Source organism: Coenobita brevimanus, chromosome 57 (genome assembly GCF_032717465.1).
Source record: "Coenobita brevimanus isolate Jiangsu-jjx chromosome 57, ASM3271746v2, whole genome shotgun sequence".
Lineage (NCBI taxonomy): Eukaryota > Metazoa > Arthropoda > Malacostraca > Decapoda > Coenobitidae > Coenobita > Coenobita brevimanus.
In genome coordinates, this window is record NC_137010.1 from 14,630,791 (window position 1) to 14,658,698 (window position 27,908).

At 38.9% G+C, this 27,908-nt stretch overlaps 1 protein-coding gene across 1 annotated transcript in view; it reads right to left on the reverse strand.

Annotated features, from left to right (window-relative positions):
• Positions 1-27,908, reverse strand: part of LOC145401902 (transient receptor potential-gamma protein-like) — a 151,296-nt gene that overhangs the window by 33,315 nt on the left and 90,073 nt on the right. Inside the window, exon 15 of the mRNA XM_080274008.1 lies at positions 15,301-15,495. Within this exon, the coding sequence (XP_080130134.1) occupies positions 15,301-15,495 (195 nt within the window). The remainder of the gene's footprint in view (positions 1-15,300; positions 15,496-27,908) is intronic.

The following is a 27,908-nucleotide window of genomic DNA, read 5'->3' on the forward strand; positions in this document are numbered from 1 at the left end:
GAGGCTAATGTGGATGAACCAAGGATGTAACCACGGTGATTATTAAGGTTAGCTGCGCTGTCTGATTGACATATTATAATTATATACTTAACCGAACGAGACAATCCAACTTTATTTATTATTATTATTAATTATCACGGTTGGGATGGAGGGATGTCAGGGTTAAAGCAGAATTTATTACATTTCTTACACACCAAACCTAGAAACAGCTAACTTAATCATAAAAGCCACTTTTTTTTGTATTTCGTTCTTTTATTAGGGCCGAGATATGCCAAGGTTAGTGCCAAAATATGTGGCTTTCATGGCCTGGTATTGTTTTGTTAGGTTTGGTTTGTGTGATATCGACAAAACTGACTGCGCAACTAAACTTGATAATGACCGCCACCACAACTACCAACACTACTACAACTACCAGACTATCTCCTGTCTTAATAAAGATGATTTGTTTAGCTGTTGATGACACTCTGGCTACTATTAATTAATCCTTTCAATCAAATGATATGTGGGTTTATTCTTGCTACTTCCACACATTCTATTCAACTCAGCCACGGCCCCTCTCACTGAAAGGTGTAATGAAAAATCTCGCCATATCTGAGTCAGCTCGTTTGAAGGTAGCAAGACCCAAATAAAAACAGCGTCATCGGAGTGAAGGGCTTAAGCACATCATTTACGCTGAAGCTACGTCCACCACCAGCACTACCACAACTACAACCACCATCACAAATCGCCTACCTCACTGGCTATGGTACATCATTCTGTTAGCTAAATGAATCTGTCCGTGCACTTTTAATATACCGACCCATATATTGTACATATATATATATATATATATATATATATATATATATATATATATATATATATATATATATATAGTGCATAGGACCAGTCTTTATTTTCTTTCACACACACACACACACACACACACACACACACACCTTCTCCCTCCCCCCTCTCTCTTCCATTCTTCCTCTTCTTCTCCTCCCCTTTCCCAGCCCTCTCTTTCGTTTCGTCCTCTTCTCCCTCAGGCCCCCCCCTCCCCCACTCTCTCTCTCTCTCTCTCTCTCTCTGTTTGATCACACACACACACACACACACACACACACACACACACACACACACACACACACACACAAAGCCTGAACATAAAACTAAAGTATGCAAATAGATGGGCAAGCGGGCATGATGATCCTGGCGCAGCATAAACATGATTGTGAGATGATGATGATGAAGAAGAAGAAATGGAATGGAGGAGGAGGAGGAGGAGGAGGAGGAGGCGAAGGAGAATTACGAAAATATAACAGCAAGAGAAAGAAGAAAGAGACCATAATGATGATGACTGTTGATGAAGATGATGATGATAAGTAAAACAGCAGCAAACAGAAAGGACAAGCAAGACAGACCTGAAGGAGAATAGGACAGACTGGAATGGAGAAAGAAGAGAAAAAGAAAGAAAGAAGGAAGGAAGGAAAGTAAGAAGGAAGGAAGGAAGGAAAGCAGGAAGGAAGGAAGGAAAGCAGGAAGGAAGGAAGGAGAAATTAAGGATAAGGCGCATCGGTTTCCAATGCCCAATTTTCGTGCAGGTTTTCAGCGCAATATTTGTACCAGCCTCAGTCCGTATTCACAACACAAACTCTACGACCAAATCCTTCTCGTAACTAAGAAATTATTTTACAGAAGGAATGAACTTACGACCCTCCCGTAACTGAGATGTAATTTTGCAGAACTACCGCCTTAAGACCATGTCCATCTCGAAGCTAAGATTTACAGGATGAACTAGAAGGTCACTCAGTAAAGCGCATCTCTCCGACAATGGCAACGTAATCCTTAAACCACTCTTCATAATGGGTAAGAGATTCTTGTCAATGATCAGGGTTTCGCAGAAAGTGTTTCCGGATCCAGAATCTGTAATACGATCCAGATCGGTCCCAAAAGTTAATCGATTGTTCCCTGGGACATGGGTCATCTACCCACCAAATTTGATCCAAATCTCTCCTTTAGTTTTTGAGTAATCAAGCTAACAGACAAGCAAGCAAGCAAACAAACGGGTGAAAACATACTCTCCTTGTCGGGGAGAAAAATATCCAGTCATTTCTTGGGGAACAAATATTCGCGTAATCAAGGCTGTAACTCCGATCGGGGCGTTCTAACCGCTACACCATCAAGGGATCGGTCCCAAAGTTAATGGATTGTTCCCTGGGACATGGGCTATCTACCCACCAAACCTGGCCCAAAACTCTCTTCTAGTTTTTGAGTAATCTTGTTAACATACAAACAAATAAACAGGGGTGAAAAAATACTCTTCCTGTCGGAGAAAACAAACTGTTGAATGACTACCTTTTAATACAATATTTTGCAGGAGGATCAAATATACGACCACCTCTGTCTCGTAATTCATATATTTTTGCTTATGGGAGTCGTCTCGAAGTGGTGGGAGACCGTTTGAGTCCGTGGATGCGGGATCATCTCCAGGAACGGCTCTGTCCGTTTGTCTGTCACTAGTGATTTTCGGAAACCGAGTTCTTCATTCCTGACGACTTTAGCGAAGCCACACCACGCCAAAGCACATCACACAACACACCATACCGTCCTCTCACACCACACCACACACACCAAGGCCATTAACCAAAGGGCTCTGAAGTTCATGCATCTAGTATTTTTGTACTTCATGTTATTCTTCCCATCTCCTGGCGGTTTCATTCACCTTACTATAGATAACTAATAACTCCTAAACGACATTTTGTTTCTAAGTTTTATACACGTGAAACTATCTGGCATACGCAAGAATAAACAAAAATGTAACCGGGAACCACGGTGCTGAGACAAGGGGATGAGTAGCAATCCCGGCCAATAATCATTCAACACTACTGGGTTCTGAACTTAGGGGAAGAGATTCCAAGTCAGGTAATTAGTGTTGATTAGTTTAGCAAGATGTGGTTTGGTTGTGACAGCTTAGGGGCAGTGAAAACGAACTATCGACCGCAGAGGTACTGGTAAGAATGGAAGACAGTCGAAATACAAAATTATCGTATACAATGCTCCAGGAAAGAAAGACTAATGTAAATATAATGAAAACTATATATATATATATATATGTGTGTGTGTGTGTGTGTGTGTGTGTGTGTGTGTGTGTACGTACACACTGCACTTATGAATATATGTACATGCAATTAAATCACTTAATAACACGTGATTCATATAAATGCTGATATCCACAAGGAAAAGGAAATACGAAATATCCAGAGGGCTTCCGTGTATTCAGATCTTCAAAGAAAGCTCTCCCCTGAAGACGTGAATACACGAATGCGCTCAGGATATTTAGTGTTTCATTTTCCTTGTGGATATCAGCATGAATATATACATACATATGTACAATATATGTAAAAAATTGAATGACATAAATAGGAAAAGGTACAAGATAAAACTGTACAAATATGAAAGAAAATTAGAATTGGCAAAGGAAGAGAACGAAATAAAAGAAAAAACGAAGAAGCAGATAAGGCAAGCAAGAAAGCATGATAAACAAAACAAACTAAAAACAAATCTAAGGGTTACACATAAAAGTTTCACGTTGCTTCATGAGATATTTTAACCCCTTCAACCCAATGACGTCTGATACATTTCCATCTTGCTTCCGTTAGACGATTTTTGTTCATTTAAGGGGAGACTTCTCGTGGTGTAGGGGTTAAAGGAGGCTGCGTTTAAGTCTTGCCGTTCGAAAAGCCTCTCCTGGGCTAAAGAAATTATCAGACGGTAGTACGAACAAAAGTAAAATTGTTCTGTAGCTGAATACAGTAACGAAAAAAAAAAAAAAAGTGTTAGAGAATACTGGAAAAAATAATTTATAAATGATCTTTGTGATAAAAAGATATTTCCTTCTATCCCCTCTTCTCTCTCCTTCTCTCTCCTTCTTCCAGTTCCTCTCTCTCTCTCTCTCTCTCTCTCTCTCTCTCTCTCTCTCTGTCACTTGTTTCCTTTAATTTTTCTCTTTTGCAGTTCACTCTGTCTTATAGATACCCACTCTTTCGCATTTCTGCTTTTTCTCTTTCACTCCCTGCACTTCCATTCGATTTTCTGTCTCATTCCGCCAACTTTCACTCTTGTTCTCTCTTCATCTGTCGCCATTTTCTTTCCTCTTTCATTCCCCCCACCCCCCTCTAGGCCTATAATATCTGGGTTACATTAAATTTTTTTACCTAAATCGCCACGACGACAATAACGCAAGTTCACACCTAACTGCTGAACATCGACAACAACGCCTTTATGATACTTGAAGACCTGACTCATACCCTTAAGGGGCAGGGGTCTGGGGCTGCTGCCGCCCGCCCAGGACAGGGAGAATGTGTCTTTTTCAGGATCATTGTTGATTTTTCACGGTACATCCCTCGGGTGGTTGAGGCTACTGATGCACGTAGTTTAATCGCAATTACTTTCAAAGCAATTCGAATGCATGCAGTATTAAGAAAGCAGTCTCCTTAATGAGTGAGAGTTAAATGATTTGTTTTCTGTTTGATCTGATACATATTCGTTACACATTATCGGTGTTCATGTGAATACAAATTTTGAACATGACATTTTAAGAATAAAAAGTTATTTGTCTACATACTCCTATTACTGGTGTACTACGAATACTTAGTACTACATACTAAGATAGTACAGCATCAGATTTTCTCCGATACGACTGGCAAAATGAAATGGAGAAAATATATTCTGTTGTATATTAACTAACATTTGGACTTGGGTGGTACAGTACTTATTTCCGGGCAAACTCCCTCCGCCCCCTCAGGAAATGCCTTCACGTAACCTACAACTTACGCCTGACTCTACCCACAAACACAGTTTCGGACGTAGGGTGTCTTAAATACTGCCATTTCATAAGAGAGAGAGAGAGAGAGAGAGAGAGAGAGAGAGAGAGAGAGAGAGAGATAGATAGATAGATAGATAGATAGATAGAGAGAGAGAGAGAGAGAGAGAGAGAGAGCAATACCTATCAAACCCATAATTTTATAATGATTACATGATACAACAGAATTAATCTGAAACCCTCCATTACTTCACCTGAATTTATTCCAGCCAACGCTATACGGGTTTAACTACGCTATACGGGTTTAACTAACTCAGGTAAGACCATTCTGAATGCGGAGGCTACGCAATTAGAACAACTAAGCATACCCACAAGGAAGGAACACAGGTACAAAATCATATCTGGTAACAAACTTTTCGAAAACAGGGGAAGACAAGATGAATGTAAAGGAAGCAGAACTACCCAATACCTATATACAAATGAGAGAAGTCAATAAAAGTGCAATATGACAATGAAAATTTGGTATCTATCAGCCAGAATGAGGAAACACACACACACACACACACACACACACACACACACACACACACACACACACACACACACACACACACACACAGAGGAAGATGCGATAATTCACACCAACTATGAATACACCAGCAAGTGGATAACCAAATGAGAGTGATCATGAACTTCTAAAATGAAAACAACAATAACAAGAGTCAGTACAGGTATTCTTGATCTAACCATCCGTGAACAACTAACCATGTGAGTGAACAACAACAACTCTGTGCAATATAAGTTGATGGAAGTCGAAGATGTAACCAGATGAAAAAAAGTGAGTAAGGAACAGCAACTACCATAAAAAAAAAAAAAAAATCTTATGAGAATCCAAGTTCTGGCCATACAGTAACAAATGAGAATGCAACAACAACCAGTAAACAACATTCTCCAGAAGTCACCGCAAATAACAATCTGTAAAGGCTGGGAAAGCAAGTGCCACTGTATTACAATCAGTCCGAGGACGACATTCTTATTTTATTCTTGCTATTATCAAAGGTCTCCATTCACTTTATCAGAGCACCCTGTAGTGGCTAACCCTTCCATCTCAGAAACTCTCTTTCACCGTCTGGAGACAGCAGGAATAAAACATATAAATCATCTGACTGAAAGTGTTGATGGCTCTGTTTCACTGAATTTTACGACGAAAAATATTCAGAGGAAAACTGTGCTTCGTCTGTTTCTTGCTGCATCCTGACAGACAAAACAAACATAATTCTGACAGTCAGAAATGATGCATGTACTATAAAGATATGACTGAAAACGTCCAACAAACACATAGTTAGGCCTTTGTATAGGCTTATATGAAATGACTTGCAGACATGCAGTTATTAAAGTAATCGAAAAAAAATCTACAGTACGGTAACACCTGAATAAAATTTGAATGAAATCGCAACTTCCAAGACAGATTCAATTGTGATATACAGGTGAATACTGTATATATATATATATATATATATATATATATATATATATATATATATATATATATATATATATATATATATATATATAAAATCAGCCGTTGAGGTCCACTACAGGACTGGCCTATCCCTACCGAAGCAGGGACGATACAGCCAATGTACTGTATCTCTACCAAGTGGCGTAGGCTGTCTGGTAGAGACTGTAAGTAGTGTGAGAAGTGCTTGTAAGTGTAATTGTGGTGTTGTAGTGACTTCGGATGTGTGTGTAGTCTGTGAACCAAGTGTAATCGGCCCGCCTTAAGCCGATTGGGTGCAGGCATACTAGTATGCGACACTGGTTCAACCACAGCACCCCTTATGTCCGCCAAAGTAGCAAGTGGCTCGGTGAACGATTCCCAAAGTTTTTACAATTCTGGCGGGAGGCGAACCCTCGTCCACCACCGTGCGAAACGCACACTCTATCACTGTACCACAGAGGCTTCATATCTATCTATCTATCTATCTAGATAGATAGATGGATGGATAGATAGATAGCATCTTAAAAATTATTTTTTAAACATCTGTGATTTTTCATAACTAAGAATTAATAATAACAATAACAATAACAATAATAAAAATAATAATAATAATAATAATAATAATAATAATAATAATAATAATAATAATAATAATATGATGATGATGATGATGATGATGATGATGATGATGATGATGATTCTCACTTAAACGGTTGTTAAAATAAAATAACCTTCCTTAACTTCACAGCTATAATCGCCCTTCAATGCCACATGATAACATTCATTTAAGGGGAAATATAAGGTTATATGTTAAAAATGAACTCGGTTAATGGTTTTAGAACGACAGTCACATGTGTAAATTATTCTGTCCTACGTCGGATGACTATATTCACCTGAATGAAACAATTCTAAAGCAATGAATTAACACTGTGATTGGCTTTTTTTTCTTTTTTCTTTTACCTAAGTGAATGAAAGTCGGAGGATAATAGTTATAAAGAAACTAATACAGTACTAACGGTAATACTAATACTAATAATAAACAATCGTCATCATTCTAACCATCTTCCCAATATATTGCACATGAAGTGGGTAGAATCTCAGAACTGGTAAAAACAAAGTAGGACAAATACCACTACTGGGATAGTCAAGCCACCTACCATTTCCCTAAAGTGGTGAAACTCTTGTCCTCTATATATCCACAGCCTACTTAGTTCATCCATCCACATCTATACTTTGTCAGATATTAAGTTTCTTCCCCATCTACACCTCGTTCTCTGTCACACATTCATTTTCCATACCCTACCATCTCTTGCTTAGCCTTCCACATCTGCTCTTAAACCAATACACGTTGGGCATGCTCTTCTCACCTCACTACTTATATCTGTCTTCTGTAATGACCATACGATCTACGCACTCACTCTTAAATTCTCCGATCAACAAACTTCCGTCGTCCACATATTTCACGAATACCAACAAATTACAGCTGAACCCGCAGAAGGGAACGCAATTTTTTTCTTGTTTTTCACGTTTGATTTGTTTTTCTTTTACTGTGATCTGTTCCTGCTTCTGGATTCCTTCTCTCCAATGTAGTTGTGGGAAATGGGACTATGATGATGATGATGATGATGATGATGATGATGATGATGATAATGATGATCTTCAGTGTGGTTAATCTTCCCTTGTCTTTTCCATCCTAGGGTAGGGGGATCCCCTCGGTACAGATGAAGCATGTTACTACCCTCGTACTCCCTGCGTGTCACAAGAGGCGACTAAAAGCGAGGGGGTGATGGGGCTTGGAATCCACTACCCTTCAGATAGGGTCATCCACATATTGTAATTCTAGCCGACTTTATCAACGACGACTCTGCCAACGGCAAAGCTGTCAACGCCGACTCTACAGTATCTTCACATCTTGTGTATAATTTACTGTAATTATTCTCCTGTTACCCTCTACCTTGGTCCCATATAGCCTTGCCATCTCGTGGTTTGGTGCTAGTTCTTTATTATTTCTTCCTTCCCTCTTTTATCATTGCTTGTTTTTAAGATTTCATCCAAAATTTTCTCTCTCGATTGTTTATAATTAATCAATTATTTTTATAGCAAACTTAATTCTCACAGACGGAACAATTCTCCTACCAATTCAACTAACACCAGACGATGTTCTCCAGTTGAGAGTTAGTCACAGAAGCCTGAGAGTGCTAATACTTGCCTCAAAAACCCTCGCATGGTCGCAACAGCACTAGTATTTTATTTTAGCTAACGCCAGACGATCTTGTTTAGCTGAGTCGGTAATGGACCCTAAATGGCAATTCTCTTTTCTCTAATCAGCTTCTGATTAATTATTTTCGTTACATTTTCTGATCATATAATACTCCATCCAACTAATTATCTTCTTTTTCTTTTACTCTTCCCTTTGATTATACTCTTGTATCATGATTTTTTTCTTTTTGTCTCTTTTCGTTATCCTCTTCCATTGACGCAGAACTTTTAGAATTGTGCTCAATAATGAAGAAGAAGAAGAGGAGGAGGAGGAGGAGGAGAAGGAGGAGGAGGAGGAGAAGGAGGAGGAGGAAGAGGAGGAGGAGGAGGAGGAAGAGGAGGAGGAGGAGGAACAATGAAGTAAGAATGAAGAGAGAGGGAGGAAGAGAAAGAACTAAGGGAGAACAGAAAAGTAAGAAAGAGGAAGGATGAAGGAAGAGAAAGTAGGCTGGGGGAACAGAGGATTACGAATAAGGAAGAGACTTGGAGAAGGGAGAGGAGGAATTACAAGACAGAGGGAATGTAAGGAAGGACGAGGAAACAAAAGGGATGAAAGTCCAAAAAACAAAGAAGAGAGAAAATGGGACACAAGGTAAAGGAAGGAGGACTGAAGAAGGCAGGAAGATGAAAGAAAGAGGAAGGAAGTAGTAAAGTGAGGAAGGGGGATGGAAGAGAGGAAGACTGAAGGGGGAAGGGAATATAAAAAATGAGGAAGGTATGAAGAACGCAGGGAAATGAAACAGCAAGAGAAGAATGCTAAATGAGCAGGGAAGGTAGAAGAATAAATAGGAAAAGAGAACAGAAAACAAGGGAATAAAGAAATTTTGTAAAATAATCAAAATAACTTTCACTTCTTTGTTTTAATACAGGTATTTAGTCTACAGGTTGTTTCGTTGCTGCCTAACAAGTACTTAACAAGGTGAAGCAAGTAGTTCGTTAAATCGTATAACAGAACGAGCATTTCCATTTCAGCAACCAAGAACTATGATTGTATGAATGTGTCTGGACTGTCCACTGATTACAGAATTGCAACTGGTTGTTTAAGGCAGTCTCGTCTCCAGGTTCTATGAGTTGTATAAACATCTCAGTACTTATATATATATATATATATATATATATATATATATATATAATATATATATATATATATATATATATATATATATATATATACCGGTAAATACTGTGAACATTATGGTTTAGCTATCGAATGAATTTAATGAAATCATTGTTTTAGTCATCATTTACACAAACTTACAAAGTACCAGAAACTGTACCAGCAGACCTTATCACAAACCAGTAACACATCACATGCCAGTGGGGTAAAGGTGAGCACAGCCAATCCGTATGCTGCAAAGCCACTCTCCGATTCCTAGGCCGTTTTTTTTTTTTTTTTTTTTTTTTGACGAATTTTGTTATCCTTATATCCTTGTTCATCTAGCAGTGCGACTGGGAACTTGGCTATGACTTCGACTGTTGTGTATCATATTCTAGGGGAAGAATGGGACTTGGTAAAACCTGTCTTAATGACCTTCATACAGTCGATAGGCATTCGTCATTTCTTCTTTGCATATTACTATATCATTATTAAGTAAAATCGGAAGTATCGCTTGAAACAAATTTATAATGCCAATGCGAATTTACCCGCCGAAAGAAGATCTGCGACAAGGTCATGGAGTGTGACCTCAGGAATAAGGGACTGAATATGGTGGCGGCCAAGGATCGAGCAGCGTGGAGAATTGCCATGAAGTGGCCAAGGCCGACGTTTGCAAGCATGTTGGAGCCTTTATAAACGATACGGACGATACTACACGAATAATCATTTTACTCACACTGCTACAACGCACTCTTCCTACATAATTAATGGAGGGGAAATACTGAAGAGGCCAATTAAATAAGCGTAATAACCAGTGATATTGCTAAGAAAACCACGAATCAAAGCCATTTATTCAGCAAAATTTGCAACTTAAATAATAAATTCGTGTGATGGTGAATATAAATACTTGATTAATGAAGTAAATTAAACCTTGCTGTTACACATTTTTCCTCCATTCCGTACGTTCATGTCTTGCAATATATTAGCACCAAAATTCACGAAACTCTTATTCAGACTACGTAATTTTTTTGTAAATAGTCGTCCTATTCAGTTTAGGGCAGACTTTTCGAGCGGGAATGGTGAGATACAGCCTTCACTAACTCCTTCAAAATCTGGGGGTCGTTCTAAACTGAACAACATCGCCCGGTATCAGCAAGAATAAAAATGGCTCAGAGTGGTCACACAGAAGCCGCCAATCAAAGCCGTCTTACTAGAAACAAGGCAAAAACAGACGACTAAGTCAGAAAACCAAGCTTTAAAAATGGGGCTGTAATTAGGGAAACCGTACACAAGCTCCACTAATCCCTTAATTTTTTTTTTTTTTTTTTTTTTTATAGTGCCAGACGATTTTACTCAGCTCGGAGGAGACGTGGAGAGTTGGAGGGGCTCGATATAGCCTTCATTAATCCCTACAGTACGAGGGATCCTTCTTAAGCTGTATAAAATCATCTGGAGACTGCGAGAATTCGGTGAAGAAATACGTACAGGTCTGAAGAAGTTAATTCCCAAGACATGGTCCCAACACTCACTCATACTCCACAACAAATTACGACTATCAGATTACTCCTTTCAGCCCGAGGACGTTAGTTTGTATTTTATTCTTGCTACCAACAGATGACTGTATTCAAGATAGCATGACTTCCTGCAACGGACGGATCAATGAATGCTGTACCTACACTCTTCTCAGTTGAAAGTTTCTCCGGAACTGAAAAAATCGTCTTGTGGATGCAGAAATGAAACAAAAACGTCATTGAACTGAAGTGGTTAACGATGAAACTGCTGAAGCTGACAAGGATATGAAAGTATACAGAGAGTAAATCCCATCACCCTGAATGATATCATACCGATATATACACTAAACAAGTATGCTCTTTCTCTGAGTTATGTTGCTCCCCTTCATTTCTCTAATAAGTTATTCACTTTCATATGAAAACTAAAGACACTGAACGATAATTCGACTGGGATAAGTACAGTGACAACTGCATAATGGGCTTTGACTGACGTATCACGAAATACAGCTACGGTAAGATTCTCTCTCTCTCTCTCATATTAAGTGACTAAGAAGCCTCTCTTGCATGTACAGAATCTCCCAGTCATCTTATTGGCCTGTACACAAACACAAGAAGAGATAAAAGTGATATACAAATAACCTGACAGCTCATGTACTAGCTACTCCCTGCCAGCCAAAGACACAGAGGCATATGTAAGGGTGCTACACAGAAATACGCGTTAGAGACAAAACTAGATTCCTTACCGTTTTTTTGCAAATGGGCTTCTGCATCCCTCTGAAAAAGCCCACTGGCGAAATGGATTTGGAATAATCTTGTCTCCAACTGGTATTCGTCTTTACCTCATAAACAGGGTGGTCCATATATTAAGCATCTGAATTCTCGTGTCTTGTGGGGACGGCCCACTCAGCATTACCAGTATCTTCATTATTTTCTAAGTCTCATAACCCCAGTCACTCTTTGTGGATTCTAGTTCGTCCCATCTTCCTATTTCTCCCATCCTTCCTGTCACGTTTTAGTACTCTTCTTCCATTTCAGGTGGTTCTCCGTTGAATGACAAGACTAGTGGTTTCCTGTATCCCAGGAAACTATTTACAATGCTGGGTGGTAACCATATAACCAAATAACGAGATGATATAGAACCTACTACGGTATCCCTGTTTATTGGGTGGAGACACAAATGCAATGTCCATCCAGGAACCAAACTTCCACACTCTTCCCTGTGCCTTGCTGTGGTGAGAGGCAGTCCACCGCTGGGAACATCGTTTCACTGCACGGGATGGACCTAGAGGAACAGTTTCTTGCCTGAGGTTAATGGGTCTGCTCTAGCGGATAGAACGGGGGTATTCAACAATAACAATATTCTCTGACTGCAAGGGTGATGAGTAATGTTATAAAATAAGTAAAGTGTACGTGCTCCTCACACCAGCAGACTGATCCGTGCCCGAAGCACAAAAGACAGGAAGACGCAGTTTATGGACCACCCTTAATGTGTGGTAACGTCCCAACAAACACAGAGACGCTTATGGTAGTGGCTTTCATTTCGTCCCAGTAAAGTTGTGCAGGAATAAACCAAAGGAAAGAAAATGACACTTAAAACAAAAAGGACCTGTTCTCCATCAGCCAGGCTGAGAAAATAGCAACAAAATCCATTCACCAGCAGCAGGTCTTTCACTCATCTTAACCCCTTCAGTCCGATGACATTTTATTTATTTATTATTTTATTTATTCACAATTCTTGCCACTGCCAGACGAGCTCATTCACCTTAGGACGACATTCTAGTAATGAAGGGCTTACTGAAGCATATGTCTAACCCTTTCAGTTAGAAGTTTCTCAAACTAAATTTTATTCACTAGGATATAACAAATAAAAAGTCATCGGACTGAAGTGGTTAATCAAACTGAGCGGAAAATAAACTGACAAAAAAAGCAAATTAATATTAATGATAAAAAAACAGCTCAGCGTAATAAAACAGCAACTCAGCAAACACTGCCACGCAAAACACGTCAACGCATCAACCCCTTCAACCCGAGGACCTCATTGTATTATATTCTTGCTACCTTCAGGGGATTTTATTAAACTATGGCAAGAAACCAGTAATGTTGGCGGGATTAGAACCATCTTTCTTAACCCCTTCACAGCCTGATTGTGTCTCCCTAAGCTGAATAAAACCGTCTGAAGGTAGCAGGAATAAAACAGCTAATCTGCCACCGAATTCAAGCGGGTTTCTGTCCCTCTCTTGCACCCACGTTATGAAACTCAACACAGAGCCGTATTTCTAGCTGGCTTTGGAGAATCGGAACGCCTCTTCCTTTGCGATTTATTGTGCACACTGCACCTTTTACTCTCGTGCACGTTTCTGAAGGAAACTGTTATATATATATATATATATATATATATATATATATATATATATATATATATATATATATATAAAGATAATGACAGGAGAGTATTTGGGCGTAATATGCTTAATAAATTGCTAAGAAAAAGGTGTTACGACGTCTCATGCCACTCAGAATACGGCTTATAATGCTGCAGAATAATCAGTATCAAATGTATAATCATGTGAACCCCCCCCCCAATCCGGTGACGTATTTAAAGTTTTCAAAATATATTTTTGTTACTAACAGACGATTTTATTCAAAGACTTTATTCCACTTTTGGTGTCGAAGGAGTTCATTATGGATATGTTCAACTCCTCCAACTCAAAAAGTTTTTCCCCGAAGCTATACAAAATCGCCTGGAGGTAACAAGAATAAAATGAAAACTATGTCACTGGAGTACAGGGTAACAGAGATAAAAAAGCAGCGCTACATAACTTGCGTTGCCTCAGAGAAAACAGCGCCACATAAACACACGTGGAAGCATACAGTCTTTCTCTCTCTCTCTCTTAGGGTCGCATTCCAAGTGGCTTTGGAGATTCGTAACACCTCTTCATTAGCAATTAATTCTGCACATCACACCTGAAAATCCTCGTGTCATGCTGATACAAACTATATCGACATTAACGCAATATAAATATGAGAACGTTGAGGTGCTATTACAACTTTGTTTCCTCTTGCCTGTTATTGATGTGAACTGTGTCGACATGGACAGGATCTAAATAACATACAAGGAAAGTAAATGCGCAATATGCAAAATAAATAGCTAAGGAAGAGGTGCTACGAGGCCTATTATACCACCAAGGCCAGTATTCTCAACAGCTTACAAGGATTTGCAGCACCTCTTCCTTACCCATTCATTATTTGACACGTTAGTGTATCTTTGTATGCTTTTTTTTATATATCCACGTCGACAATGTGTGTGTGTGTGTGTGTGTGTGTGTGTGTGTGTGTGTGTGTGTACAAGACAATAATAATAAGCCTACTCAGTAATATGCAAAGCAACTGCTAGATTCACCAACTAACTTTACGACCTGTTACATGATGCAACACTGATTTCTTTTTGCAGAACGGACAAAAGATGTTGAAACATTCCGTTCTCTCCTTTCCTTGTGCATCCCACGAAAACAAATGGTAGTTACGGAATAGAACTGGTCGTAAATACCTTTGGGAATGTCTACATCTGTAAGGAAGAGGTGCCACAAAGCGTCCCAAGATGACGAGAATACGACCCCTATTAATTCAGGGTCGTACTGCTGTCTCTTGAAGAAGCTTCCATGCACTTCTTCCTTGTCCGTTTATCTCTTGATATGGTGCGTAAATATGCACTTACATGATAATGTTTGTAAACCAGTTGTATACTGGAAGGAAATTCATAGCATATTTAAAGAAGATTGCCGAGGCGTAGAAGCAAACTAAATCGTTAATGATGAGGTGCTGCGAAGTTTCCTACGTCACCTAACTGTCGTATTCTTGTCGGCTAAGGAGGTTACCAAGCACCTCTTTCTTAGCAAATTATTTCTGCCTAAAACTCGCTAATAATCCCTTCTGTGTAATTTATGAAATCCATTTTGTAAATAAGGAGATATAAATAGCACACAAACAAGTAGAAAGATTTAATAAGCGAAATTAATCGCTAAGGAAGAGGTGTTAAGTGCCTCCTAAGCTAACAAGAATATGCGGCCTAGAAAACGACCATCTAGAATACCACCACCACCTACAATACGGTCCTGCCTCTCCCACTCACCCTGATCGTACGCATGTGTTCCTTCTTGGCGGATTTGGTCTGGCCACAGAACTTCTTGTAGAACCAGTGCAGGAGGTAGTAGAGACTCTTGGGTGCCGGTATGATGTTGAAGGGAGGCGGGCAGGTCCCACCCTCCTCGAAGAAGCTGATCCACAACTTGCTGCGCGCGAACTTCCACTCCACGTCCGCTCGTTCCTATGTTGTGGGGTTTGGGGGTTGGGAAGGGGAGGAAGAAATAGGAGTAGGGGAAGAGGAAGGAAGTATGCGGAAAAATGGCGACAGGAGAAGACAAAGGAAGTAAGGAAACGAAAGTAGAAGAGGGGAAAAAGAAAAATGTGATGTAACAAACCAATGACGAAGAGGTAATGAATAAAAGAAAAAGAGAAAATTTGAGATATAATATGGGTAAAAATACCGACAGTTGAAGAAAACGAATCAGCGAGAGAAGAATCGGAAAATGGAAGTAAAGATTGAAGCGAAGTACAGATGACGTGAAGGGAATCGGAAGAAAACACAGGAATACGAGAACACATCAAACAGAAAGGAAGTAGAGAAGACATGGAGAAGGTATTCAAAGGAACCAAAGAGTAAAAGAATAAGATACAACAGAATATTGGAAAAAGGAGAAAGGATTGGAATGGCAGGGTAGGAATAATGGAATGGGGGAGAAGAATAAAAATGAATTAGTGAACAGTCACATCCACTTCACTATATTAACTGGACTGTATCATGCCCATGCAAAAAAAAAAAAAAAAAAAAAGTAATTGGTATAGCATATGTATTATTATTATGAAGTCTCACATAAATGAATTTATAATGCTGGGTCACCCTTTACCAAAATATTTTATAGACAAGAGAAAGTAATCATTAATAATGTAGTGTTATATGAAGAGCTAAAACATCATTACTGTAACAGCCACATATACAGTTCAGTCTCTTGTACATCTATGAAATTATTTTGTAAGGGTTTAACTCCACTGATTGTGCTACATCTACTTAAAAAAATGATGCTATCACATATCCCATTATGTTAATACTGACACCGCTTAATTTTTTAAAAATTCATTCATTTCATGAAAAATTTTGCTTTCGCTTCCACGGTTGCCAAAATGGAATGAGAATTACACAAAAATCGTTCGAACACTTGGAGATACCAAAAGGCAACCAAAAAATGAAAAAAAAAAAAAAAAAAAAGGCAAGTTTAAACAGCAAGACATGCAAGCGGGGCAGGGTTGCTGTGCACACTATTGATACAGGAAGAGTGAGTGTTGTTAAGACGCACCGAGAAGGAAGGAGTATGGTGATCTATTGTTATTATGTTTTTAAAGTTTTCTTTTGCCAGATCATTTTACTGTAATTTCTCAGTTCTGTATCGAAGGGGTAAGAACTTCAACGGATTTGTTTTAGTGCACTGGTTCAAGCACTGTACAAATGTTCTCTCTCTCTCTCTCTCTCTCTCTCTCTCTCACACGCACACACACACACACACACACACACACACATACACATACACATACACACACACGCGCGCGCGCGCGCGACTGAAATAAACATTTGGAACATGTTCCTTCCCTCTCGATTTCTAGGTTACGAGGCTGAAGCACTGACTATAAGAGCTAAAGACTTGGGAAACCACACATCTACATCGACCTACATGACGTCTGAATAATACTGAACAGATTTAGAGTGTAGGTTACATATATTCCTAAGAGAAAGCTGAAGTGCAGTAATATATTGAAATGGAAGTATATGTCGGCTGGATTAAATATGGGATTACATAATTTCTCTCCTAACCATCAAAGCCTTGAGTGAACCATAAGCATTCTTTAGTTACACTGAAGTGGAATACAATTTATTGGCAGGGGAACAATGGGAAGGTTGAGGGGATGGGGAGTTGGTTGGAGGTTGGGAGGGGCTGCAACCACATGAGGAGGGAAGGGAAGGTGGGGAACATTGAATGAGGAGGCAAGGGAAAAAAATACAAAGGGTGAAGAGGGGGCGAAAAGTGCATGATGAGAAAAAGGAAACACATAGAGAAGGAGAAGAAGGAAAAAGGCTGAATGGGAAGGCATGAAAACAGATACAAGGATGAGGAACAGGAGGTGAAAAGTGCATGCTGAAACAAACACGAATGTTATGAAGAAAAGTGACAAATGCACAAAAGGAGGAGATGTCCATTCAGCCCAAGTATGCATTAGTTGGGTTGATTCTTGTTACCTTCAGACGACTTAATCCAATTCAGGAAAAAACATCTCCTACGGAAGGGATTAATGAAAGCCATATCCACCTCGTTCCAAGAGTCTATCCAGTGGCGAATAGAATCGTTTGGTGATGGCAGGAATTAAGAGAGGTAATCGGGTTGAAATGGTGAAGAAAATGGGAAATAGGATGTGAGTGGAAGGGGTCAAAGGCACTTAACCCTTTCAGCTCAAGGACGTCTTATTGTATAATTCTGGCTGCCGAGCAGACGACTCTATACGGCTCAAGGGAGGCCATTTGTATTGAAGAGTACATCTAACCCCTCCAGTTCGAGAAGCATCCCTTAAGCTGAATATAATCGTCTGGAAGTAGCAAGACTGGAAACAAGAGATGTCCTCGTAGTGAAGGGGTATTGTGTGTGTATGTGTGTGTGTGTGTGAGAGAGAGAGAGAGAGAGAGAGAGAGAGAGAGAGAGAGAGAGAGAGAGAGAATACTTATAGCTGACCAAGGACGTCATCTTTCTCAACTTTCTCATTCTTGCCAACACCAGACGATTTCATTCAGCTTAGCGGAGATTTTCGAAATAGAAGGGTTATATATATCATTAATTGACCCCTTTAGTAACAGAGGATTTTCTTAAGCTGAACAAAATCGTCTAGTGGTGGTGTGGGTAAATTGAAATGCGTCATAGTTGAGAAGGGGTTGACGAGCTTGGATCACTCTTATAATGAAGGGAGAAATTAGGGAAAGAGATGGGGGGCCAAGGGAGAGAAGGGAGGAGAGGGGGCGAAGGGAGTGAAGGGAGGAAAGGGGGCGAAGGGAGAGAAGGGAGGAAAGGGGGCGAAGGAAGAGAAGGGAGGAAAGGGGGCGAAGGAAGAGAAGGGAGGAAAGGGGGCGAAGGGAGGAAAGGGAGAGAAGGGAGGAAAGGGGGCGAAGGCAGAGAAGGGAGGAAAGGGGGCGAAGGGAGAGAAGGGAGGAAAGGGGGCGAAGGGAGAGAAGGGAGGAAAGGGGGCGAAGGGAGAGAAGGGAGGAAAGGGGGCGAAGGGAGAGAAGGGAGGAAAGGGGGCGAAGGGAGGAAAGGGAATGGGGATGTAAGGGAAAGAAATGGAGAAGTAAAACGAGAATGGAGATGCAAGAGGACGGAAGAGAAGGGAGGAGAGGGAGGAGGGAAGATAAAGGAATGGGGAGAGAAGATGAGGGAATGGGGAGGGATGTGGAAAGAAAGAGGGTGAATGGGGAGGGGAAAAGGGTGAGGACAGTGAATGAACAGGGCAGTGAATGTAAAATGAATAGGAGTGGGAGGCAGGAGAAAAGGATGAAGCGCAGTGAAAGGGGAGAGGAAATGCAGAAATGACAGTGGAGAGAAGAGGAGGAAGAGCAGTTATTCCCTTCAGTCCGAGGACGTCGTTTTCGGTTAATTCTTGCTACCTCTAGAATCCATTCAGCCTAAGGGAGACTCTTTAAAAACTGGAGACTTTAGAACTAGTCTTTATTAACCCCTTCAGTACTAGTAACAAAAATTAAAGAAAAATAGTCGTTAAATATTCTCGTCTGGTTCTGGCATGATTAAAGAAGGACGCCCTCGGGCTGATGGGGCTGAAAGGAAAGCAAAAGAGACGAGGGTTTTATAGAGGAAGAATGTATTGTGGACAGGAATGGGGGAAACACATGAAACTTAGAGGAGACGGGGCAAGGTGACAGTGCGGGAAGGAAAGGAAACGAGGAACCATCTTTATATATATATATATATATATATATATATATATATATATATATATATATATATATATATAGATGGATAGGTGGACTAATCGGAGGAAGGGATGTGAACTTACAAAGAAACTTGTGAGAGGAAAAGAAAAGAGAAGGGAACAGGGATTAACATGAGAATAAAAGAAGGGGGAGGAAGGACAGCAAACAGGCAGGAAAATGACACAAGAAAGCTTCTTTACAAACAATAATTAATTTAAATGAAACGGAATGAAAAGAAAGGACAGAGGTTAGGAACAGGAGATAAACACGAAAATAAGTGTGAGAGGGGGGGGGGGATAGGACGATAACAACCAGGAAAGGAAACGATCAAGGTGACTTCTTTACACGCATCAGAATATTTCATGTAGCTGAGGAGAAAGGCGAGGGGTAAGAAAGATGGGTAAACACGAGGAGAGATAGGAGAGAAGGGTTAACACGAGAAGGGGTATGCCAGTAGGATAAACACAACAGACGGGAAGGATGGACAGCTGCAGACAAATAGGGTAGAGGAACAAGGATATCTTTTAATAAACAGTAACAGCATTTGAAGTACATTATCTCTGGTACTGAGGACGTTAGGTTAGTTTAGGGTGAACAAGTGTGTAAGAATCACATGAACAAGTAAGGCTCTCATGAACAGTTCTCTGCTTTCGTGGCAATATATAAAAATGCAATAAAACATGAAAAAGGGCTTTACCTTGAACCCACTTCGGCCCTCGAGAGTTTAAAGGAAACAGAAAAGGGATAAAGAAAGGTCTTAGTCGTGGTGCGAGATGGAAAAGTATACGGTGTTAAGGGACGGACAAGAGACACAAAGAGCTCACAGACAGATGCTAAGCTATCCATAATTACGCTACTCACTTTAGCTACTGTAGATGGAACAAAAATACTTAATTACTTGAAACTTTAACTACTGAAGACTTGTTGGTGTTGTCATACTACTGCAACACAGTCACACTTGAAACCCTTACATCCGGTGACGTTATGAATACATTTTTTTTTTTTTTTTTTTTTTTTTGTCTTTGCTAGCTCCAGACCAACTTATTCAACTTTGTGGAGACCTCTTGCAGCGAAGGGGTAAATGAAGGCTGTTGCCACTCTAGTTTGAAAAGCATCTCCCAAACCGAATAAAATGGTATGACAGTAGCACGAATTCATTAATAAAGACGTCACCGTATTGAAGGGGTTCAGTACTGGTAACCTACTAGTACCAACAAGTTACTGTACATATTTGACTCGCATACCTATGATTCAAGTTACAAAAACACTACAAAATACTAACATTACAGTAGTGATGCCGTACACTGATTTATTTAAACTTTCGTGAGCTAGAAACTCATGACTTGCAAGTGCTGTACAACAATGAATGCTGCTGCTACAGCTGTCTATTAAAAAGTAAGCAACTGAGTTGGGATTATTTTTTATAATCCCAGTTTCTTTCATTTCTAATGCAAATTCTATTTCTAATCACTGAAAGCAAGAAGAGACAAGAAGATATCTGTAAAAAGTGATAGTTTAGAAAATCATACATGGCAGGATAACAGGACAAGACTGAATTCCAAACCCACAGCTTAGAGAAATGAGTAAACCAACTTTAGAAGCATAAATTCTAGAAAAAAATGAAGCAGATACGTTTGTCAGTAGAATTTTGGAATGCAACAGTGTTCTGTAAATAAATATCCTTTGGCAGTTTACATCATGAACACCAAACGTGACTGAAGGGGGAGCCTGAATGCTACCTGTAAGTAATAAAGACATCTAAATTGATCTTCATCCATGAGCCAAAAATATGCACGTCAGAGTGGAACCATAGCAATGGATATCATCCTAAAGTCTGACATATAACCGAGAGTAACCTGAAGACCTGCTGGTGATTCAATTCATGGTATTAGTAATGTCCAGGATACTGAGGGGAGGGGGGGGATACCGGAGCACAGCTGTTAATCTGTTGTCCTGAGGAATGAGTTACTGTTTATTATCTTCATCGTACAAACTATGACATAATCTGAGGGAGACCTAGGGAACCTGAAACTGTCGTACGTAATTTTCCGTTCATGGAATTAGAAATATACAGGACACTTGGGGAATATTCGAGAACAGCTGTTAATTTGTTCTCCTGTGAATGGTCACACACTACAAGCGGTATCTGGGACTCTGATAACGCTTAGTAATACATTTTACCTATTTGACACATAGTACACTGGCAAGAAATTAAAACCTCTCGCTGATGGCATGGATGAGTCTCATGTGCATGATGTTTATATGTGAATTCACGGGAACAGTTGGGAATCACTCATAAGTTTCAGTTCAAGGATCTACACAATTTGCAACATAATGGGTGGGGTGGAGGTGGGTGGGGAATATCTTTTAAAATGCATAATCCTTAAATAATGTGGCTGCTTGAAGTTAATATTGTATCCTTGTCAAAGATCAGAGTTGGCTACCTGCCTAATATGGTGACAAACATTTTCAAAAAGTCTTAATTTATCGAAATTTTAAAGATGAAAGGCTAATGCTGTCAATGGCAGTAAATATTAGGTTTCCATTATCTGTGGTACGTGTATAATGTGTTTATTACCTAAAACTGTGAAGATTGCCAAGGAGTCTGTGGTTAACATTCTGTTGTGACTGGAATCCAAGAGAAAATAGCTGTATATTCTACGTCTGATTCTGTTCAGTGCTACTAATGTTCAACTAGATGAGTTAGCTTTTGAATCAAACTTTGCTTGACGGCACCTAATCACTTACTCATTTGAAAGTATATATATAAAAAAATCTGACATATATTAGCTAAAGGGTTATGGATATTTATGATAAACAATTGTGCATTCTCTATGAAAGCAGTAACATATGTAGCAACCTTGGTTATGTGTTCTGATATTTCTGTATCTCGGCGACCGTAAATGACTTAGAGAGATTCTCCCTTGCTAGGTAAGTATTAATTTGCTGGTTCTTGACACTAACCAGGAAAACATTATTGTGAAAGAGACATCATTCATGTCCGTTCATGACTGGACTTTAGTGTAACATCTTTTTACGGATTTTAAGCCAACTGATCTGGCTGTGAAACTCAGAAGCATGTTGTGTTAACTCGAAACTATGAAGTTTCAAAGAATCTGAGGGTGTCGCTGAGAAGGCACAATGATAAATGAAATGTTTAATCCGAACGGTTTTGACGACAACTGTTGCCCTAAAAGCAAAACAGCTATACTGTAGATATACAGAGGTACAGAACTGAAAAGTTCAACAATACGTTTTGTCTGCCATTGTGGGTATTTTGAAATACTGTAATGACCTTTATTGCTGTCCTCTGCTAAGTTCATTTTTGATAAATGTTGCATTATAGTACTGAACGTTACATTACGATTGCATTCCGTTCAGCAGTAGGCCAAGTGCTAAATTTGTGAATTAAAACATGCTGTCTATTCGCTGTTGGTAAGTGAATTTGTCTGGTGTACTACAATACTGACATGTGTAGCTAAATGATGCCCATGTGAAGATCTGGACTATTGTTTGTATCAGCAGAAGTGCAGAGGTTGAGGGGAGGCTGAACATTTGCAAAGACTGAGGAATGGCTGAAGAGAGCATAAATGAAGGTTGTTGGCTGATTACTCAGCTTTCTTATGGTAGGTTCCGCAACATATAGGCTTCTTTTTTCTGTTCCTTTCTTTTCAGCACTCACAGCTCAGTTACACAGTTGGAGAGAAAGAGAAGTTGGCAGGCTGATTGGGTTAGTCAGAGATTAGTAACGAAAAATATGACTGTGAACTTAAGAGGCTGGGAAAATAGGTCACAGAACAGAAGTGGTTTTGACAACAATGGACATTATGTGTCAGTAACAGAGAATGTGCAAACCAACTGTTCAGACACTAATACTTACTTTACATGCCAATTTTTTTTTTTTCAAACATTGATGTATTTTGCAAGCTACTTGTGTTTCAAGCTTATATTTCAAACAATGACTTATAGTGCAAGCTTTTCATACATTTTGCAGGCCAATTTCCCGAACACTGAAAGACGAAATTTTTAGCAAACTGATTTCCAGGCCTTGCGACAACACTTGGAAGTCAACTCGGCATCTGTCTGAGAGCTCCACTAACAGTACAAATATTTTACTCCCATGCACTCATACAATACAGAGGTGGTGTATATTTGTCAGGTTACAAGATCCTTGCCAAAATGTTCTTTGGATTTTTAATGGGTACTATAGTATGAAAGTTTAAGAGCAAAAATCCTAACCAATATATTCTGGTTTATGAAGTAATTCTCTCAAATAAAAAAACAGCAAACTTTTATTAAACAGGCCAAGGTTACTAACACTTACAATGCATGAATAAAAATAATAAAGACAATGGAAGTCAGCATTATATATCTTTGCTATCCACGGCCCAAATATAGACAGAAGTCATAGGCAGGTTAACTTCTTATGACCAGACTTACTTCTGCATAATATCTTCAGAATATATTGGCAGGGACAGCTGTATGGGGAAGGGGAGACAAAGGATACTGGACAGCGGCATTCACACTACGAGATACAAACTTAGAGGGCCATATTTATCAACACGGGAAGTTACACCCATGGATGACTAAGGCAAAAAGAAACTGCCTGTATTTGTGTTCTTGCATTACTGCTTCATACTGTTTCACTGACTTGTTTCACACATTATATTTGATCTTTGTTTTCGTTCCTGAACTTCAAGTTATTTCACGGTCTGACTAACTACTGTAGGTATTAGAGTTTTAATGATTCCTGCTCACAGCTTTCATAATCTCTTTGTTTTATATGTGTTCACTAAATACTATATTATAAATAGTGTCTTGCACATACGTAACTAATTTGTATGAGTCCACGTTATGTAAATTTTACTTGAAGAGTAATTTGGAGGAATGGATACTATATTTATTAATGCTTAGATAAAATTTTCCTTTTATTTGATTGTGTAATGTTAATTGAGTCCTATGTTGCATTGTGCTTCCCCTACGTTGAGAAAAATGGCCCACTGGTGTGACATGAGGGTGCCAGAAAGCGGGAGGGGTTTATGTCCGACAAAGGTTACCGATACACCTTAAGTTTAGAAGTATACAGAAAAGGGCAGGCAAGAAATTATACTGATATGGAAAGGAAATGGTAAAGGATGAAATACAACGTCGGAAAAACAGGAAATGTTAAAAATTTCCATTACTGTGAAGTATATTCCTAAATTAAGACTCTAAAGATTAGTCTGTTTAAAACATACATTGGAATTCATGTAAATGTGAAAATAGAATGGAAATCCTTAGTAGTTATGAGATTTACAATAAAAATTAACAACTCATTTTTATTTAACAAGCAAAAATTATGTACAATCCTGCTGTGTATGCATGTTTTGCAAATTAAGTCAGTAAATAGTTACCCTGCATGTTACATAAAAAGTCATTACGAAATAAATACGAAAAACGATATATAAACGGCATCTTCCATGCGGAGTTTCGGTCTGCCCTCCCCTATGGATTTATTCACTGAAGGCTATTCCATATGGTCATAAAGCCGGATACCAAATTCTTTCAAAAGCCACACAACAGACAAAGTACTCAGGAGTTTACTAATTTCCATTAATTAGTAAAATATGTATTTAGGAAACGAAGGCACGTGGGCAAAACGAGAATACTCTTAAAGATGCAAAAATCATATAAGGATATCTACTAGTGCTTCTAAAACAATGCACCTAGAATATGGACAAATTACATCTGAACTGCACTTACTGTAGATATAGAATTTTCATTTTGTCCACCAACCTTACTTAGAAACACTGTCCGAATAGGCTCTGGTTTGGACGTACACAATATGGCTTTACAGGCCAAACATACATCATTAAATATGGTCAACAATCGTACACATTAAAACTAGTGTTAATTTATCACACTTTATCCTGAAATAAGGAAGATACAAAAAAATATAAGAATATGATGATGTAGAAATTTAAAAATATGTCACAATGAAAAGCCTCCCTAAGCTTGTTAATTCTGGTTCACTGCATCCTGCATTAGAAAGAAATCTGAACGGGGTGCATTTTTCAATGCAAGCTTTTTTTTAACAAAAGATAAACTGGTTTGTATATATATATATATATATATATATATATATATATATATATATATATATATATATATATATATATATATATATTGTTCCTTATTAGAAAGAAAAACTGTTGAACAGTATAATTACTGAACATCAAGTACCCAATATATAAGAACTTTATATACCCAATGTATGATTTGAACTTAAAATAAAGTATGTACAATAACTGCTGTGCATTTTAATGTTTAATATGAATTGTTGAAACTGTCGCTTTGGAGTTTATGAAACTTCGCCTTCGTAATGTGCTTGACGATCATTTAAAAAAAAGTCATTATGTATAAGGTATATACGTATTTATTCACATATAAGCATTAAGATCTACAGAGTGAAGGTAATGAAGGAGTGTAAGACAGAGAATTTGCAATTTCAAGATTCCTAGGATACAGAACTCAAGGTTAGAGAGGCTTCACTGTACATAACCACAAGGAGTACACGGAGCATGCTTGAAGACGTTATCAACACTACATCTGATAGTGGGCAAAACTACACAAGAGGTGCGGTGGTCTGCGGTACAGTACGGTATTTACAGGTGCAGCTGCTGGGAAATGGGGAGGGGGGCGGTGGGGGTGGAAGGGGGGTTTGAGGGGGGGGGCATATCTATGAAGGAGACAAAATTCGGGAGTTCACTTTTGAATGCCATTGAAAGAATCTTAACAAAACTATTACTCAAGTGCTTTTAGAAAACTTTCGTGTGATTTCTTTAAGCTGCTGTCATTGTTACAATGCTGACTGCATTGCTCATCTCTGAACTTTTATTTTAATTTTCACAAGTTAAATAAGTCGTAAATGGTCAGAATGTATATTTTATGATGCTAAGTGTGAGGGGACAGGGTATGCACATATTGGGATACAGTCTTTGCTATAATGCAGGAAAAATGAACATATGCATATATATCGACATAAGCAAGTACAGTATATACTGAAGAGGGAGCTGAACAGATTATTATTTTTAAATATGGAAAAATATGAATTAATGGAGAAATATACATTCCATACACACGGCAAGATTATATAGATAATGTGCTATCAAAAATCTGCTTAACTCCTTATAGATGTAAAATTATTTGAAAATACGACGTCAGTAAATGGTGTATCACACTGTGCTGGAATTCTGATGATCCTGTTACCATTAAATAAAGGCTCTAATAAGTAACTCATAGCATCGTTATGTATTTTTATGAACATGTAATAGGTTATGTGGATCAACGGACTGTGTGGACAGTACCTGGATGAGTGGAATGCGTTGAACAGGGATCGGCAACATTCTGACAACTGTGTGCTTGTTTATAATTAGCGTCAACATCTGCCACCCTTTGTGCCAAACACTGTTTTTCACATGCATATCTTGTAACACAGTTCGCTGTGTTACATTCACTTAAAGCTCAACACAAGGAATTTTTCATTGTATAATTCATGCACAGAAGTGAATTTACTTTAAATTGTCTATCATATATGCGCGGAGGCATTTTCCAAGACTCAGATCAGTTATAACTGGTAACTAAATCACATGTACGATTATATTTAGTGAACAACATCATCTACTCGTGTGCAATAGCAGGGTAGGTACACATTTTTGTAGTAAAATTTTTTCGAATTAATTTGGTGTCCTACAGTTATCGATCCCCGCCAGTGCCAGTGTCGGCTTTAAGAGTTGCTGGTGTACATGCACGAAAGGAGAGTGTACTGGATGTATGTGAATTAACGGGGTGTAGGTGTAAATGGATGAATGAAATGCTTAGTACGCACATATGGACGTAAATGAAATAATGGAAAGTTTAGTAGGTGTAAATAGGTTATAGAAAGTGTTGTTATTGTTTTTTGCTTGATCCCAGTCTGTCTGGTCGTGCAGATCCGTCGACCACAGGCAAGTAACTGCTTTTGTGGTGCCGTCATACAGGTACAATACGGTACATACACTGAGTAAAGAACCGTTGCTCTCTTCTGTGGAGAGCGCCTCACCAGGATCGGACCAGGGCCCGTTCCCATGGCAAGGTGCAGGGAAATGAGGCAGTCTGGCTCTTGGGTGGACGCCGCAGCTGCTCACCCAGGGTACGCAAAACCGCCACGTATAGGTTCCTTGTCAGTGCCAATGGATAATACAGTATAGTAGGTTTAATCTGATTAACAGAAAGTGAACATGTAAATGGATTAATAGAAAGTGATGTAACAGTTAATGGATTAATGGAAAGTGTTGTGAGCGCAAATGGATTAATGAAAAGTGTAGTGAGTGTAAATGGATTAATGGAAAGTGTAGTGAGTGTTAACGGATTAATAAAAACCTAGGATGTACAGTACCAGGGTCAGTAGAAATCTTCACACACTGCGATAAACCTTTTAAAGAATACTCAGGGATGCACAGGACAGAGCACCAGCAATATTTAAAGGGAGAGGGAGTTTTAACAATGTATGCTTATGGCTTATATAACTGCTTCTTGAGGACGATGATATGATCTTCCTCGGATTTCATTACACAGAATAGGAAGTGAAATTAAGAGAGTAAAACAGAAATTAGAAAAGTAGAAAAAGTTACTTAATA